This window comes from Sturnus vulgaris, chromosome 37 (assembly GCF_052056855.1).
Source record: "Sturnus vulgaris isolate bStuVul1 chromosome 37, bStuVul1.hap1, whole genome shotgun sequence".
Classification (NCBI taxonomy): Eukaryota; Metazoa; Chordata; class Aves; order Passeriformes; family Sturnidae; genus Sturnus; species Sturnus vulgaris.
The window spans coordinates 548629-563499 of record NC_142279.1 but is presented as its reverse complement, the minus strand read 5'-3'; the positions used below and the strand labels follow the sequence as shown (position 1 = coordinate 563499).

Sequence of the window (14871 nt, the reverse complement as noted above, 5' to 3'; positions counted from 1 at the left end):
TATTCTGGGGTCTTTCAGGTGAATTTTTGGGGTCTCAGGTAAATTTTGGGGTTTCCCAGGTGAATTTTGGGGTTTCCCAGGTGGGGATTTTTTTTTGGGGGGGGGGGTCCCAGGTGTGAAATTTTTTGGGGGGGGGTCTCAGGCGAGTTCTGACCCCGCCCCTCCCCCAGCGAGGCCCCGCCCCTTCCTGTGGAGCCGCCCTCGAGTGACCACACCTACGCCAGGTGGCGCCAGGAGCCCGCCCCTCCCCCCACAGGTGAGACAGCCCCTCCCCCCACAGGTGAGAGCCCCTCCCCCCACAGGTGAGTCAGCCTCTCCCCCACAGGTGAGACAGCCCCTCCCCCACAGGTGAGAGCCCCTCCCCCCACAGGTGAGAGCCCCTCCCCCACAGGTGAGAAATGGCCCCTCCCCCCACAGGTGAGACAGCTCCTCCCCCACAGGTGAGACAGCTCCTCCCCCCACAGGTGAGACAGCCCTCCCCCCACAGGTGAGACAGCTCCTCCCCCCACAGGTGAGACAGCCCCTCCCCCCACAGGTGAGACAGCCCCTCCCCCACAGGTGAGAGCCCCTCCCCCCACAGGTGAGACAGCCCCTCCCCCACAGGTGAGAGCCCCTCCCCCCACAGGTGAGAGCCCCTCCCCCCACAGGTGAGCCAGGTAACTTCAGAACACCTGGGGAGCCACGCCCACCCTGAGCTCACCTGTGCACACCTGGGGCTCACCTGGGGCTCACCTGTGCACTGCTGGGGCTCACTTGAGCACACCTGTTCATACCTGAGCTCATCTGTGCTCACCTGAGCTCACCTGTGCACAATTGGAGCACACCTGAGCTTACCTGGGGCTTACCTGAACTCACCTGTGTACAATGATGGCACACTTGAGCTCACCTGTGCACACCTGAGTTCACCTGGGGCTCCCCTGGGGCTCATCTGAGCTCACCTGTGCGCACCTGGGGCTCACCTGTGCGCACCTGGGGCTCACCTGTGCACACCTGGGGCTCACCTGTGCACACCTGTTCATACCTGAGCTCACCTGTGCCCACCTGGGGCTCACCTGTGCCCACCTGGGGGTCACCTGTGCACACCTGAGCTCACCTGTGCCCACCTGGGGGTGACCTCGCGCTGACCCCTCCCCCTTTACCTGCCCAGGTGAGGAGGGGGCGGAGCCGGAAGTGCCGAAAGCGGCGGGTGGGGGAGGGGCGGACGAGCGGCAATGCACCCTGTGCCTGCAGAGCGGGGACGCACCTGCACAGGTGAGGGGGAGGGGACAGGGGAGGGGGGACAGGTGGGGGAGGGGCTCAGGTGAGGGGGGACAGGTGGGGGAGGGGCTCAGGTGAGGGGGGACAGGTGGGGGGAGGGGCTCAGGTGAGGGGGAGGGGACAGGGGAGGGGGGGAGGTGCTCAGGTGAGGGGGAGGGGCTCAGGTAAAAGGGGGAGGGGCTCAGGTGAGGGGGAGGGGCTCAGGGGACAGGGGAGGGGGAGGGGCTCAGGTGAGAGGGGGAGGGGCTCAGGTGAGGAGGGGGAGGGGCTCAGGTGAGGGGAGGGGCTCAGGTGAGAGGGAGGACGGGCTCAGGTGAGGGGGGAGGGGCTCAGGTGAGGGGGAGGGGCTCAGGTGAGGGGGAGGGGCTCAGGTAAAAGGGGGAGGGGCTCAGGTGAGGAGGGGGAGGGGCTCAGGTGAGGGGGGAGGGGCTCAGGTAAAAGGGGGAGGGGCTCAGGTGAGGAGGGGGGAGGGGCTCAGGTGAGGGGGGGAGGGGCTCAGGTGCGCTGGAATTTGGGGAGTTTTTGGGGGGAATTTTTGGGGGAACTTTGGGGAGATTTTTCCCGGATTTTTTGGGGCGATTTTTTGGGGGAGGGGTCCCGGGGTCCCTCTCTAATTTGGGGAGGGGTCTCTGGGCTCATTTCAGCCCCTTTTTGGCGCCAAAATTCCTTTTTTTTTGCGATTTTTTTGCATGTTTTTGGAATTTTTGCGATTTTTGGGGGGGATTTTTTGGGATTTTTTGTGGGATTTTTTTGGGGAGGGGTCCCTGTCTCCTTCTCTAATTTGGGGAGGGGTCTCTGGGCTCGTTCCTGCTTCTTTTTGGCACCGAAATTCCTTTTTTTTTGCGATTTTCTTGCAATTTTTTTGGAAATTATTTCGTTTTTTGGTGGGATTTTTTGGGATTTTTTTGGGGAGGGGTCCCTGGCTCCTTTCTCTAATTTGGGGAGGGGGCTCTGGGCTCATTCCTGCTTCTTTTTGGCACCAAAATTTCAATTTTTTTGCGATTTTTTTGCTTTTTTTTTCTCATTTTTGCGATTTTTGGTGCGATTTTTATGGGATTTTTTGTGGGATTTTTTTGGGGAGGGGTCCCTGTCTCTCTCTCTAATTTGGGGAGGGGTCTCCCAGGACGAGGGGCGGCTCCTGTACATGGGGCAGAACGAGTGGACCCACGTGAACTGCGCCCTGTGGTCGGCCGAGGTGTTCGAGGAGGGCGACGGAACTCTCCGGAACGTGCACGCCGCCGTGGCCAGGGGCAGGCAGATGGTCAGCATTGGGGGGTTATTATGGGATGTTTTGGGGATTTTGGGAGGTTTGGGAGGTTTGGGGATTTTTGGGATTTTTTGGGGATTTTTTTCAGTTTTTTTGGGGGTTTTTTGGCATTTTTGGGGGATTTTTTTGCAATTTTTGGGGATTTTTTGGGGATTTTTTAGGGATTTTTTTTGGATTTTTGGAGGATTTTTTGGGGATTTGGGGGGATTTTTTTAGGATTTTTTTAGGATTTTTTTTTTTAGGATTTTTTGAGATTTTTTAGGATTTTTAGGGATTTTTTGGGTATTTTTGAGATTTTTTTAGGATTTTTTGGGGTTCAGAACTCTCCGGAACGTGCACGCCGCCGTGGCCAGGGGCAGGCAGATGGTCAGCACTGCTGGGGGATTATTATGGGATGTTTTGGGATGGTTGGGATTTTGGGGGTTTGGGGATTTTTTTGGGATTTTTTGGGGATTTTTTTGGGATTTTTTTCGGGGGGTTTGGGCTTTTTTTTGCATTTTTGGGGGATTTTTTTGCAATTTTTGGGGATTTTTTGGGGATTTTTTTGCAATTTTTGGGGATTTTTGGGGGGATTTTTTGGGCATTTTTGGGGGATTTTTTTAGGATTTTTTAGGATTTTTTTAGGATTTTTTGAGATTTTTTTAGGATTTTTAGGGATTTTTTGGGTATTTTTTGAGATTTTTTTTAGGATTTTTTGGGGTTCAGAACTCTCCGGAACGTGCACGCCGCCGTGGCCAGGGGCAGGCAGATGGTCAGCACTGCTGCGGGATTATTATGGGATGGTTGGGATATTTGGAGGTCTGGGGATTTTGGGGGAATTTTTGGGATTTTTTTGGGGATTTTTTGGGGGGTTTTTTGGCCTTTTTTTGGCATTTTTGGGGGATTTTGGGTGATTTTTTTTGCAATTTTGGGGTCTTTTGGGGGATTTTTGGTGATTTTTTGGGGATTTTTGGGGGGATTTTTGGGGAGGTTTTTGGCATTTTTGGGGGATTTTTTTGCAATTTTTGGGGTCTTTTGGGGGGGATTTTTGGTGATTATTTGGCGATTTTTGGGGATTTTTTGGGGGATATTTAGGGAGATTTTGGCATTTTTGGGGGGATTTTTTTTGCAATTTTTTGGGGGGTCTTTTGGGGGAGATTTTTGGTGATTATTTGGGGATTTTTTGGGATTGTTCTTGGAAGTTTTTGGAATTTGGGGGGATTTTTGGGGGATTTTTTGGGGGGATTTTTGGGTGATTTTTTGCAATTTTTTGGGTTTTTTGGGGGGGATTTTTGGTGATTATTTGGGGATTTTTTGGGATTGTTCTTGGAAGTTTTTGGGGATTTTGGGGGGATTTTTAGGGATTTTTTGGGGGATTTTTTGGGATTTTTTGGGGGTTTTGGGGGATTTTTTTCAGGGTTTTTTGGCTTTTTTTTTTGCAATTTTTGGCTTTTTTGGGGGATTTTTTGGTGATTATTTGGGGATTTTTTGGTGATTATTTGGTGATTTTTTGGGGATTTTTTGGGGATTTTTTGGGGATTTTTGGGATTTTTGGGGGGATTTTGGGGGGGATTTTGGTGATTATTTGGGGGGTTTTGGGGGGATTTTTGGGGGATTTTTTGGGGGATTTTTAGGGATTTTTTGGGGGGGGGATTTTTGGTGATTATTTGGGGATTTTTTGGGATTGTTCATGGAAGTTTTTGGGGATTTTTGGGGGATTTTGGGGGGGATTTTTTTGGATTGTTCATGGAAGTTTTTGGGGATTTTTGGGGGGATTTTTGGGGGGATTTTTTTTGGATTTTTTGGGGGATTTTTTTGGGATTTTTTTCAGGGATTTTTGGCTTTTTTTTTGCAATTTTGGGGTTTTTTGGGGGGGATTTTTTGCTGATTATTTGGTGATTATTTGGTGATTATTTGGTGATTATTTGGTGATTATTTGGTGATTATTTGGTGATTATTTGGGGATTTTTTGGTGATTATTTGGGGATTTTTTGGTGATTATTTGGCGATTTTTTGGGGATTTTTAGGGGGATTTTTGGGGGTTCACCGGCCAGGTTTTTTTGGGGGTCTCACCTTTCTGTCCCCCCCCTCCCCCCAGCGCTGCGAGCACTGCGGTCGCCCCGGGGCCACCGTGGGCTGCTGCTTGGCCGCCTGTGCCGCCAATTATCACTTCATGTGTGCCCGGCGCTGCCAGGCCGCCTTCCTCAGGGACAAGAGAGTGTTCTGCCAGCGCCACGGGCGCCTGCTGGGCGGGGACGTGAGTCTGGGGGCCACCTGGGGGGTCCTGGGGGGGATTTGGGGGGATTTTGGGGGATTTTGGGGGGGTTTAGGGTCATTTTGGGGGGTTATGTTGGGGTTCTGTGGGGTTAAAAGGGGGATTTTGGGGCAGCCAGGGAAGGGTTAAAGGATCCTGGGTGAGATTTGGGGGTCCTGGGTGGGATTTTGGGGGGTCCTGGGGGGCATTTGGGGGGTCCTGGGGGGATTTGGGGGGATTTTGGGGGGGTTTAGGGTCATTTTGGGGGTTACGTTGGGGTTCTGTGGGGTTAAAAGGGGGATTTTGGGGCAGCCGGGGAAGGTTTAAAGGCTCCTGGGTGAGATGTGGGGGTCCTGGGTGAGATTTGGGGGTCCTGGGTGGGATTTTGGGGGGTCCTGAGTGGGATTTGGGGGGGTTTAGGGTCATTTTGGGGGGTTACGTTGGGGTTCTGTGGGGTTAAAAGGGGGATTTTGGGGCAGCCAGGGAAGGGTTAAAGGCTCCTGGGTGAGATGTGGGGGGTCCCGGGTGGGATTTGGGGGGGTTTTTGGGGGGTCCTGGGCGGATTTTGGGGGGGGTTTAGGGTCATTTTGGGGGGTTTTTATGGGGATTCTTTGGGGTTTAAAGGGGGATTTGGGGGCACCCAGGGAGGGTTTAGGGAGTTCTGGGAAAGATTGGAGGGGATTTGGGGGGGATTTGGGGGGTCCTGGGTGAGATTTGGGGGGTCCTGGGTGAGATTTGGGGGAATTTGGGGGGATTTTGGGGGGTTTAGGGTCATTTTAGGGGGTTATGTTGGGGTTCTGTGGGGTTAAAAGGGGGATTTTGGGGCAGCCAGGGAAGGGTTAAAGGATCCTGGGTGAGATTTGGGGGTCCTGGGTGAGATTTGGGGGTCCTGGGTGGGATTTGGGGGGGATTTTGGGGGTCCTGGGGGGGATTTCGGGGGTCCTGGTGGGGATTTGGGGTCCTGAGTGGGATTTTGGGGGGGTTTAGGGTCATTTTGGGGGGTTATGTTGGGGTTCTGTGGGGTTAAAAGGGGGATTTTGGGGCAGCCAGGGAAGGTTTAAAGGCTCTTGAGGGGTCCTGAAGGGATTTGGGGGTCCTGGGTGAGATTTGGGGGGATTTTGGGGGGTCCTGGGGGGGATTTTGGGGTCCTGGGTGGGATTTGGGGGGGTTTAGGGTCATTTTGGGGGGTTATGTTGGGGTTGTGTGGGGTTAAAAGGGGATTTTGGGCACCCAGGGAAGGTTTAAAGGCTCTTGAGGGGGTCCTGGGTGGGTCCTGGGGGGGATTTGGGGGTCCTGGGGGCATTTGGGGGGTCCTGGGGGGGATTTGGGGGGATTTTGGGGGGGTTTAGGGTCATTTTGGGGGGTTATGTTGAGGTTCTGTGGGGTTGAAAAGGGGATTTTGGGGCAGCCAGGGAAGGTTTAAAGGATCCTGGGTGAGATTTGGGGGGTCCTGGGTGAGATTTGGGGGGGATTTCGGGGGTCCTGGGTGAGATTTGGGGGGTCCTGGGTGGGATTTTGGGGGGTCCTGGGTGAGATTTGGGGGGTCCTGGGTGGGATTTTGGGGGGTCCTGGGGGGGATTTGGGGGGTCCTGAGTGGAATTTTGGGGGGTTTTAGGGTCATTTTGGGGGGTTATGTTGGGGTTCTGTGGGGTTAAAAGGGGGATTTTGGGGCAGCCAGGGAAGGTTTAAAGGCTCCTGCGTGAGATGTGGGGGGTCCTGGGGGGCATTTGGGGGGTCCTGGGGGGGATTTGGGGGTCCTGGGTGAGATTTGGGGGGGTCCTGAGTGGGATTTGGGGGGATTTTGGGGGTCCTGGATGGGGCTCGGGTGCCCCTTCCTCAGGGACAAGAGAGTGTTCTGCCAGCGCCACGGGCGCCTGCTGGGCGGGGACGTGAGTCTGGGGGCCACCTGGGGGGTCCTGGGGGGATTTGGGGGATTTTGGGGGGATTTTGGGGGGGTTTAGGGTCATTTGGGGGGGTTACGTTGGGGTTCTTTGGGGTTAAAAGGGGATTTTGGGGCAGCCAGGGAAGGTTTAAAGGATCCTGGGTGAGATTTCGGGGGTCCTGGGGGGCATTTGGGGGGTCCTGAGTGGGATTTGGGGGGGGTTTAGGGTCATTTTGGGGGGTTATGTTGGGGTTGTGTGGGGTTAAAAGGGGGATTTTGGGGCAGCCAGGGAAGGGTTAAAGGATCCTGGGTGAGATTTGGGGGTCCTGGGTGAGATTTGGGGGTCCTGGGTGAGATTTGGGGGGGATTTCGGGGGTCTTGGGGGCGATTTGGGGGTCCCGGGGGGGATTTGGGGGGTCCCGGGGGGGATTTTGGGGGGGTTTAGGGTCATTTTGGGGGGTTATGTTGGGGTTCTGTGGGGTTAAAAGGGGATTTTGGGGCAGCCGGGGGGGATTTTGGGGGGGGATTTGGGGGAATTTTGGGGTTTTTTTTGGGGCGCTGATCTCGGTTTTGGGGGATTTTTTGGGCTCTGATCTCGGATTTTTTGTTTTTTTTGGGCTCTAATCTCGTTTTTTGGGTTTTTTTTGGTTTTTTTTGTCTCTAATCCCTTTTTTTTTGTCTCTAATCTCGTTTTTTTCGCTGTTTTTGTTGTTTTTTTGTCTCTAATCCCGTTTTTTCGGTGATTTTTTTGGTTTTTTTTTGTCCCTAATCCCATTTTTTCGCCGTTATTTTGTCCCTAATCCCGTTTTTTCGCTGTTTTTTGTCCCTAATCCCGTTTTTTTCGCTGTTTTTTGTCTCTAATCCCGTTTTTTCGCTGTTTTTGTTGGGTTTTTTTGGTCCCTAATCCCGTTTTTTCGCCGTTATTTTGTCCCTAATCCCGTTTTTTCGCCGTTATTTTGTCTCTAATCCCGTTTTTTTTGTCCCTAATCCCGTTTTTTCGCTGTTTTTTGTCTCTAATCCCATTTTTTCGCTGTTTTTGTTGGGTTTTTTTGTCCCTAATCCCGTTTTTTCGCCGTTTTTTTTTGTCTCTAATCCCGTTTTTTTGTCCCTAATCCCGTTTTTTTCGGTGATTTTTTTTGGTTTTTTTTTGTCCCTAATCCCGTTTTTTCGCCGTTTTTTTGTCCCTAATCCCATTTTTTGTCCCTAACCCCGTTTTTTCCCCGTTTTCCTGTGTTTTTGGTGTCTCCGTGGTGCCAGGAGCTGGTGAGGGACGGCGGCTTCGCGGTTCTGCGCCGGGTGCTGGTGGATTTTGGGGGGATCAGCCTCAAGAGGAAATTCCTGGGGGGGCTCGAGCCCGAGGCCGTCAACGTCATGATCGGTGAGGGGGGAGGGGCCCCAAAACCGGGGGGCGGGGGGGGTGGGGGGGGTCGGGGGGGGTTGGGGGCATTTTTGGGGAATTTTTGGGGGATTTTAGGGGATTTTTAGGTCATTTCTGGGTGATTTTTAGGTGATTTTTGGGTCATTTTGGGGTCATTTTTGGGTCTTTTGGGTCATTTTTGGGTCATTTGGGGGGGATTTTTGGGTCATTTTGGGGGCATTTTTGGGGATTTTTGGGTCATTTTGGGGGGATTTTTGGGGATTTTGGGGGGATTTTTGGGTCATTTTGGGGGGATTTTGGGGTCTTTTTAGGGGATTTTTGGGTCATTTTTGGGTCATTTTTGGGGATTTTTGGTTATTTTTGGGTCATTTTTGGGTAATTTTGGGGTCATTTTTGGCTGATTTTTTGGTGATTTTTGGGCGATTTTTGGGCATTTTTCGTGATTTTGGGGTGACTTTTGGGTCATTTTGGGTAATTTTGGGGGGATTTTTGGGTCATTTTTGGGGATTTTGGGGGGATTTTTGGGAATTTTGGATCATTTTTGGGTCATTTTTGGGGGATTTTGGGGGATTTTTGGGGAATTTTGGATCATTTTTGGGTCATTTTTGGGGATTTTCAGGTGATTTTTGAGTGATTTTTTGCCGATTTTTCGGTCATTTTTGGGTCATTTATTGGTGATTTTGGGGTGATTTTTGGGTCTTTTGGGGGGATTTTTGGGTCTTTTTGGGGGATTTTTGGGTCTTTTTGGGGATTTTTGGGGGATTTTTGGGTCATTTTGGGGGGATTTTTGAGTGATTTTTTGCCGATTTTGGGGGGATTTTTGGGGGGGGGGCATTTTTCGTGATTTTGGGGTGAATTTTGGGTCATTTTGGGTCATTTTTGGGGATTTTTGGGTCATTTTTGGGGGATTTTTGGGTCATTTTTGGGGATTTTTGGGGGATTTTTGGGTCATTTTTGGGGATTTTTGGGTCATTTTGGGGATTTTTGGGGGATTTTTGGGTCATTTTTGGGGGATTTTTGGGGGATTTTTGGGTCATTTGGGGGATTTTGGGGGGATTTTTGGGTCATTTTGGGGGGATTTTGGGGGGATTTTTGGGTCATTTTGGGGGGATTTTTGGGGGATTTTTGGGTCATTTTTGGGGATTTTTGGGGGATTTTTGGGTCATTTTGGGGGGATTTTTGGGTCATTTTTGGGGATTTTTGGGGGATTTTTGGGTCATTTTGGGGGATTTTTGGGTCATTTTGGGGGATTTTTGGGTCATTTTTGGGTCATTTTTGGGGGATTTTCGGGTGATTTTCAGGTGATTTTTGAGTGATTTTTTGCCGATTTTTGGGCGATTTTTGGGTCATTTTTGTGTCATTTTTCCGTCATTTTTCCGTCGTTTTTGGGGGGATTTTTGGGTCATTTTTGGCTGATTTTTCGTTCATTTTTGGGGGGATTTTTGGGTAATTTTGGGTCATTTTGGGGGGATTTGGGGTCATTTGGGGGGGATTTTGGCTCATTTGGGGGGATTTTGGCTCATTTTTGGGTCATTTTTGGGTGATTTTTCGGTCATTTTTGGGTCATTTTTGGGTCATTTTGGGGGGATTTTTGGGTCTTTTTGGGGGATTTTTGGGTCATTTTGGGGGGATTTTTAGGTCATTTCTGGGTGATTTTTAGGTGATTTTTGGGTCATTTTTGGGTGATTTTTGGGGGATTTTTGGGTCATTTTGGGGGGATTTTGGGGGGATTTTTGGGTCATTTTTGGGTGATTTTTGGGTCATTTTCTGGGGATTTTTGGGTCATCTTTGGGTCATTTTTGGGTGATTTTGGGGATAATTTTTAGGTGATTTTTGGTGATTTTTGTGTAATTTTGGGTCATTTTGGGGTCATTTTTGGGTCATTTTTTGATAATTTTGGGATGATTTTGGGGTGATTTTGGGGGGATTTTGGGGGGATTTTTGGGTAATTTTGGGATAATTTTGGGGTGATTTTTGGGTGAATTTTGGGTGATTTTTGGGTCATTTTTGGTGAATTTTGGGTGATTTTGGCTCCCCCAGGCTCCATCCGCATTGACCGCCTGGGGGCGCTGACGGAGCTCTCGGAGCGAGAGGGGCGGCTCTTCCCAGTGGGATACCAGTGAGGAACTGGGGAAACTGGGACGGACTGGGAGGGACTGGGGAGGACTGGGAGGGACTGGGGGGGACTGGGATCAAACTGAGATGGACAGGGAGGGGACTGGGGGGGAACTGGGATGGACTGGGAGGGAACTGGGAGGGGACTGGGGGGGACTGGGAGGGACTGGGAGGGACTGGGAGGAACTGGGATCAAACTGGGAGGGACTGGGGGGGACTGGGATCAAACTGGGAGGGACTGGGGGGGGACTGGGGGGGGACTGGGATGGACTGGGGGGGACTGGGAGGGACTGGGGGGGAACTGGAGGGACTGGGAGGGGACTGGGGGGACTGGGAGGGACTGGGAGGGGACTGGGAGGGACTGGGAGGGGACTGGGGGGGACTGGGAGGGACTGGGGCGGAACTGGAATTGAACAGGGATGAACTGGGAGGGAACGGATTAAACTGGGATTAAACTGGGACGGACTGGGAGGAACTGGGATTAAACTGGGACGGACTGGGATGAACTGGGATTGAACTGGGACGGACTGGGAGGGAACTGGGAGAGACTGGGATGGACTGGGATTAGACTGGCAGGGGAACTGGGATTAAAATGGGACGGGCTGGGAGGGCATTTGGGGTTACTGGTTTATACTGGGAGGGACTGGGAGGGGATTTAGGGTCGCTGGTTTATACTGGTCTGTACTGGTTTGTTCTGGTTTATACTGGTTTGTACTGGTCTGTAGTGGTTTTTTATTGGTCCACACTGGTTTATACTGGTCCGTACTGGTTTATACTGGTCCATACTGGTTTGTACTGGTGTCGCAGGTGCTGGAGGCTGTACTGGAGCACGCGGGACGCTGTGGGGTTATACTGGGTTATACTGGGTTATACTGGGCTATACTGGGCTATACTGGGTTATACTGGGTTATACTGGTCCATACTGGTTTCTATGGGTTTATACCGGTCTGTACTGGTCTATACTGGTCCATACTGGTTTGTACTGGTCTGCCAGGTGCTGGAGGCTGTACTGGAGCACGCGGGACGCTGTGGGGTTATACTGGGCTATACTGGGTTATACTGGTCCATACTGGTTTCTATGGGTTTCTATGGGTTTATACCGGTCTGTACTGGTTTATACTGGTCCATACTGGTTTATACTGGTGTCCCAGGTGCTGGAGGCTGTACTGGAGCACGCGGGACGCTGTGGGGTTATACTGGGTTATACTGGGCTATACTGGTCCATACTGGTTTCTATGGGTTTATACCGGTCTGTACTGGTCTATACTGGTCCATACTGGTTTGTACTGGTCTGCCAGGTGCTGGAGGCTGTACTGGAGCACGCGGGACGCTGTGGGGTTATACTGGGCTATACTGGGTTATACTGGGTTATACTGGTCTATACTGGTCCATACTGGTTTGTACTGGTGTCGCAGGTGCTGGAGGCTGTACTGGAGCACGCGGGACGCTGTGGGGTTATACTGGGTTATACTGGGTTATACTGGTCCATACTGGTTTCTATGGGTTTCTATGGGTTTATACCGGTCTGTACTGGTCTATACTGGTCCATACTGGTTTGTACTGGTGTCGCAGGTGCTGGAGGCTGTACTGGAGCACGCGGGACGCTGTGGGGTTATACTGGGTTATACTGGGCTATACTGGTCCATACTGGTTTCTATGGGTTTATACCGGTCTGTACTGGTTTATACTGGTCCATACTGGTTTGTACTGGTGTCGCAGGTGCTGGAGGCTGTACTGGAGCACGCGGGACGCTGTGGGGTTATACTGGGTTATACTGGGCTATACTGGTCCATACTGGTTTCTATGGGTTTATACCGGTCTGTACTGGTTTATACTGGTCCATACTGGTTTGTACTGGTGTCGCAGGTGCTGGAGGCTGTACTGGAGCACGCGGGACGCTCGCCGCCATTGTTGGTATCGCTGCCGGATCCTGGAGCAGCCGCCGGGACCCGCGGGGGGAGGGGCCGGGACCCCCCCGGGACCCCCCCCCGAACAGAACCGAACCATCGCCCACGGGACCCCCGGTGAGACCCCCCCGAAATACCGGAGACCCCCCTGAGACCCCCCGCAAAATACCTGAGACCCCTCCCCAAATTAACCCTGAGACCCCTCCCCAAATTATCCCTGAGACCCCTCCCCAAAATACCTGAGACCCCTCCCCAAATTCACTGAGACCCCTCCCCAAAATACCCTGAGACCCCTCCCCAAATTCACCGGGACCCCCCCCGGTGAGACCCCCCCCAAATTCACCGAGACCCCTCCCCAAATTCACCGGGACCCCCCCCCAAATTCACCCCAGTACCGCCCCTGAGACCCCTCCCCAAATTATCCCTGAGACCCCCTCCCCAAATTACCCTGAGACCCCTCCCCAAATTACCCTGAGACCCCCCCCAAAATACCCTGAGACCCCCCCGAGACCCCTCCCCAAATTCACCGGGACCCCCCCTGGTGAGACCCCCCCCAAATTCACCCTGAGACCCCTCCCCAAATTCACGGGGACCCCTCCCCAAAATATCCTGAGACCCCTCCCCAAATTCACTCAGATCCCCCTGAGACCCCTCCCCAAATTCACCCTGAGACCCCCCCTGAGACCCCTCCCCAAATTATCCTGAGACCCCTCCCCAAATTAACCCTGAGACCCCTCCCCCACCCCTGAGACCCCTCCCCAAATTAACCCTGGTGACCCCTCCCCCATTTCCCGCCCCTCCCCCACCCCAGACCCTTTTTTTTAGGAGGGTGGGGGAGGGGATTTCAGCCCCTCCCCTCCATTAATTTTCGCCCCTCCCCCCCCCCCTCAGGTTCCAGCCCGGGCCCCCCCCCCAGCCCGGGGGGTGGGGAGGGGAGGGGGGAGGGACCCCAAGGTCCCCGATGTCCCAAGGGCCGCCCCAAGGGGCCCCTCCCCCCCCCGGGGGTCTCCCCCCCCCGCCGGCCCCCCCCGGGCAGCTCCTCCCGGCCCCTCCCCCCACCGGGTGAGTGACACGGGGGGGACGGGGGGGGACATTGGGGACATTGGGGGGACATTGGGGGATTGGGGACACTGGGGACATTGGGGACATTGGGGACATTGGGGACATTGGGGACATTGGGGACATTGGGGGGATTGGGGACATTGGGGGACATTGGGGACACTGGGGACATTGGGGACATTGGGGGGACATTGGGGGACATTGGGGACATTGGGGGGACATTGGGGACATTGGGGACAGTGGGGACATTGGGGGACACTGGGGACATTGGGGACATTGGGGGGACATTGGGGACATTGGGGACATTGGGGGACATTGGGGACATTGGGGACATTGGGGACATTGGGGGACATTGGGGACATTGGGGACATTGGGGACATTGGGGACATTGGGGGGATTGGGGACATTGGGGGGACATTGGGGACATTGGGGACATTGGGGGGACATTGGGGACATTGGGGGGACATTGGGGGGATTGGGGACATTGGGGACATTGGGACATTGGGGACATTGGGGACATTGGGGACATTGGGGACATTGGGGATGGGACAGTGGGGACATTGGGGGACACTGGGGACATTGGGGACATTGGGGGGACATTGGGGGACATTGGGGACATTGGGGGGATTGGGGGATTTGGGGACATTGGGGACACTGGGGGACCCTGGGGGACATTTGGGGAACATTTGGGGACATTGAGGAGTTGGGGACATTTGGAACACTGGGGACATTTGGAGGTTGGGGGACACTTGGGGACATTTGGGACACCTGTGGGGGTTTGGGGACACCTGTGGGGGTTTGGGGACATTTGGGGACACCTGTGGGGTTTGGGGACACCTGTGGGGTTTGGGGACATTGGGGACACCTGTGGGGGTTTGGTGTCACCTGTGGGGGTTTGGGGACATTTGGGGACACCTGTGGGGGTTTGGTGTCACCTGTGGGGGTTTGGGGACATTGGGGACACCTGTGGGGGTTTGGTGTCACCTGTGGGGGTTTGGGGACATTGGGGACACCTGTGGAGGTTTGGTGTCACCTGTGGGGGTTTGGGGACATTGGGGACACCTGTGGGGGTTTGGTGTCACCTGTGGGGGTTTGGGGACATTGGGGACACCTGTGGGGGTTTGGTGTCACCTGTGGGGGTTTGGGGACACTTGGGGACACCTGTGGGGGTTTGGTGTCACCTGTGGGGGTTTGGGGACATTGGGGACACCTGTGGGGGTTTGGTGTCACCTGTGGGGGTTTGGTGTCACCTGTGGGGGTTTGGTGTCACCTGTGGGGGTTTGGGGACCCTGGGGACACCTGTGGGGGTTTGGGGACATTGGGGACACCTGTGGGGGTTTGGGGACATTTGGGGACACCTGTGGGGGTTTGGGGACACCTGTGGGGGTTTGGTGTCACCTGTGGGGGTTTGGGGACCCTGGGGACACCTGTGGGGGTTTGGTGTCACCGGTGCCAGCGCCGCTGTCCCCTCAGGCCAGGTCCCGGCCGTGCCGCGTCACATCCCCACCGTGGGGGACCCCGAGGTGTCCCCAAGGCCGCGGTGGCCCCGGCGGGCGCTGTCCCCTCTGTCCCCAGCGCTGTCCCCGAGCGGCGTCACCGCCCGCCGGGGCCACCCCCCCCCCCCCGGGCCCCGCGGGGCCACCCGAGCCACCGGTGACGTCACCAAACGGGACGGTGTCACCAAACGGGACGGTGTCACCAAACAGGTGAGTGTCACCCAATGGGGGACAGGGACACCAAATGGGGGACAGGGACAGGGGCCAGGTCAGTGTC

The 14871-nt window shown here is 54.0% G+C and overlaps 1 protein-coding gene across 1 annotated transcript in view; it reads left to right on the top strand.

Moving 5' to 3' along the window:
- Positions 1 to 170: 170 nt before the first annotated feature.
- The window catches only part of LOC106864552 (histone-lysine N-methyltransferase 2B-like), a gene marked incomplete at its 5' end in the record, with an annotated part of 30687 nt that continues 15986 nt past the window's right edge, over positions 171 to 14871 (top strand). Inside the window, 9 exon segments of the mRNA XM_088155344.1 lie at positions 171 to 256; positions 1148 to 1251; positions 2381 to 2518; positions 4602 to 4760; positions 7897 to 8017; positions 10058 to 10136; positions 11999 to 12156; positions 12931 to 13101; positions 14572 to 14804. Of these exon segments, the coding sequence (XP_088011470.1) occupies positions 171 to 256; positions 1148 to 1251; positions 2381 to 2518; positions 4602 to 4760; positions 7897 to 8017; positions 10058 to 10136; positions 11999 to 12156; positions 12931 to 13101; positions 14572 to 14804 (1249 nt within the window).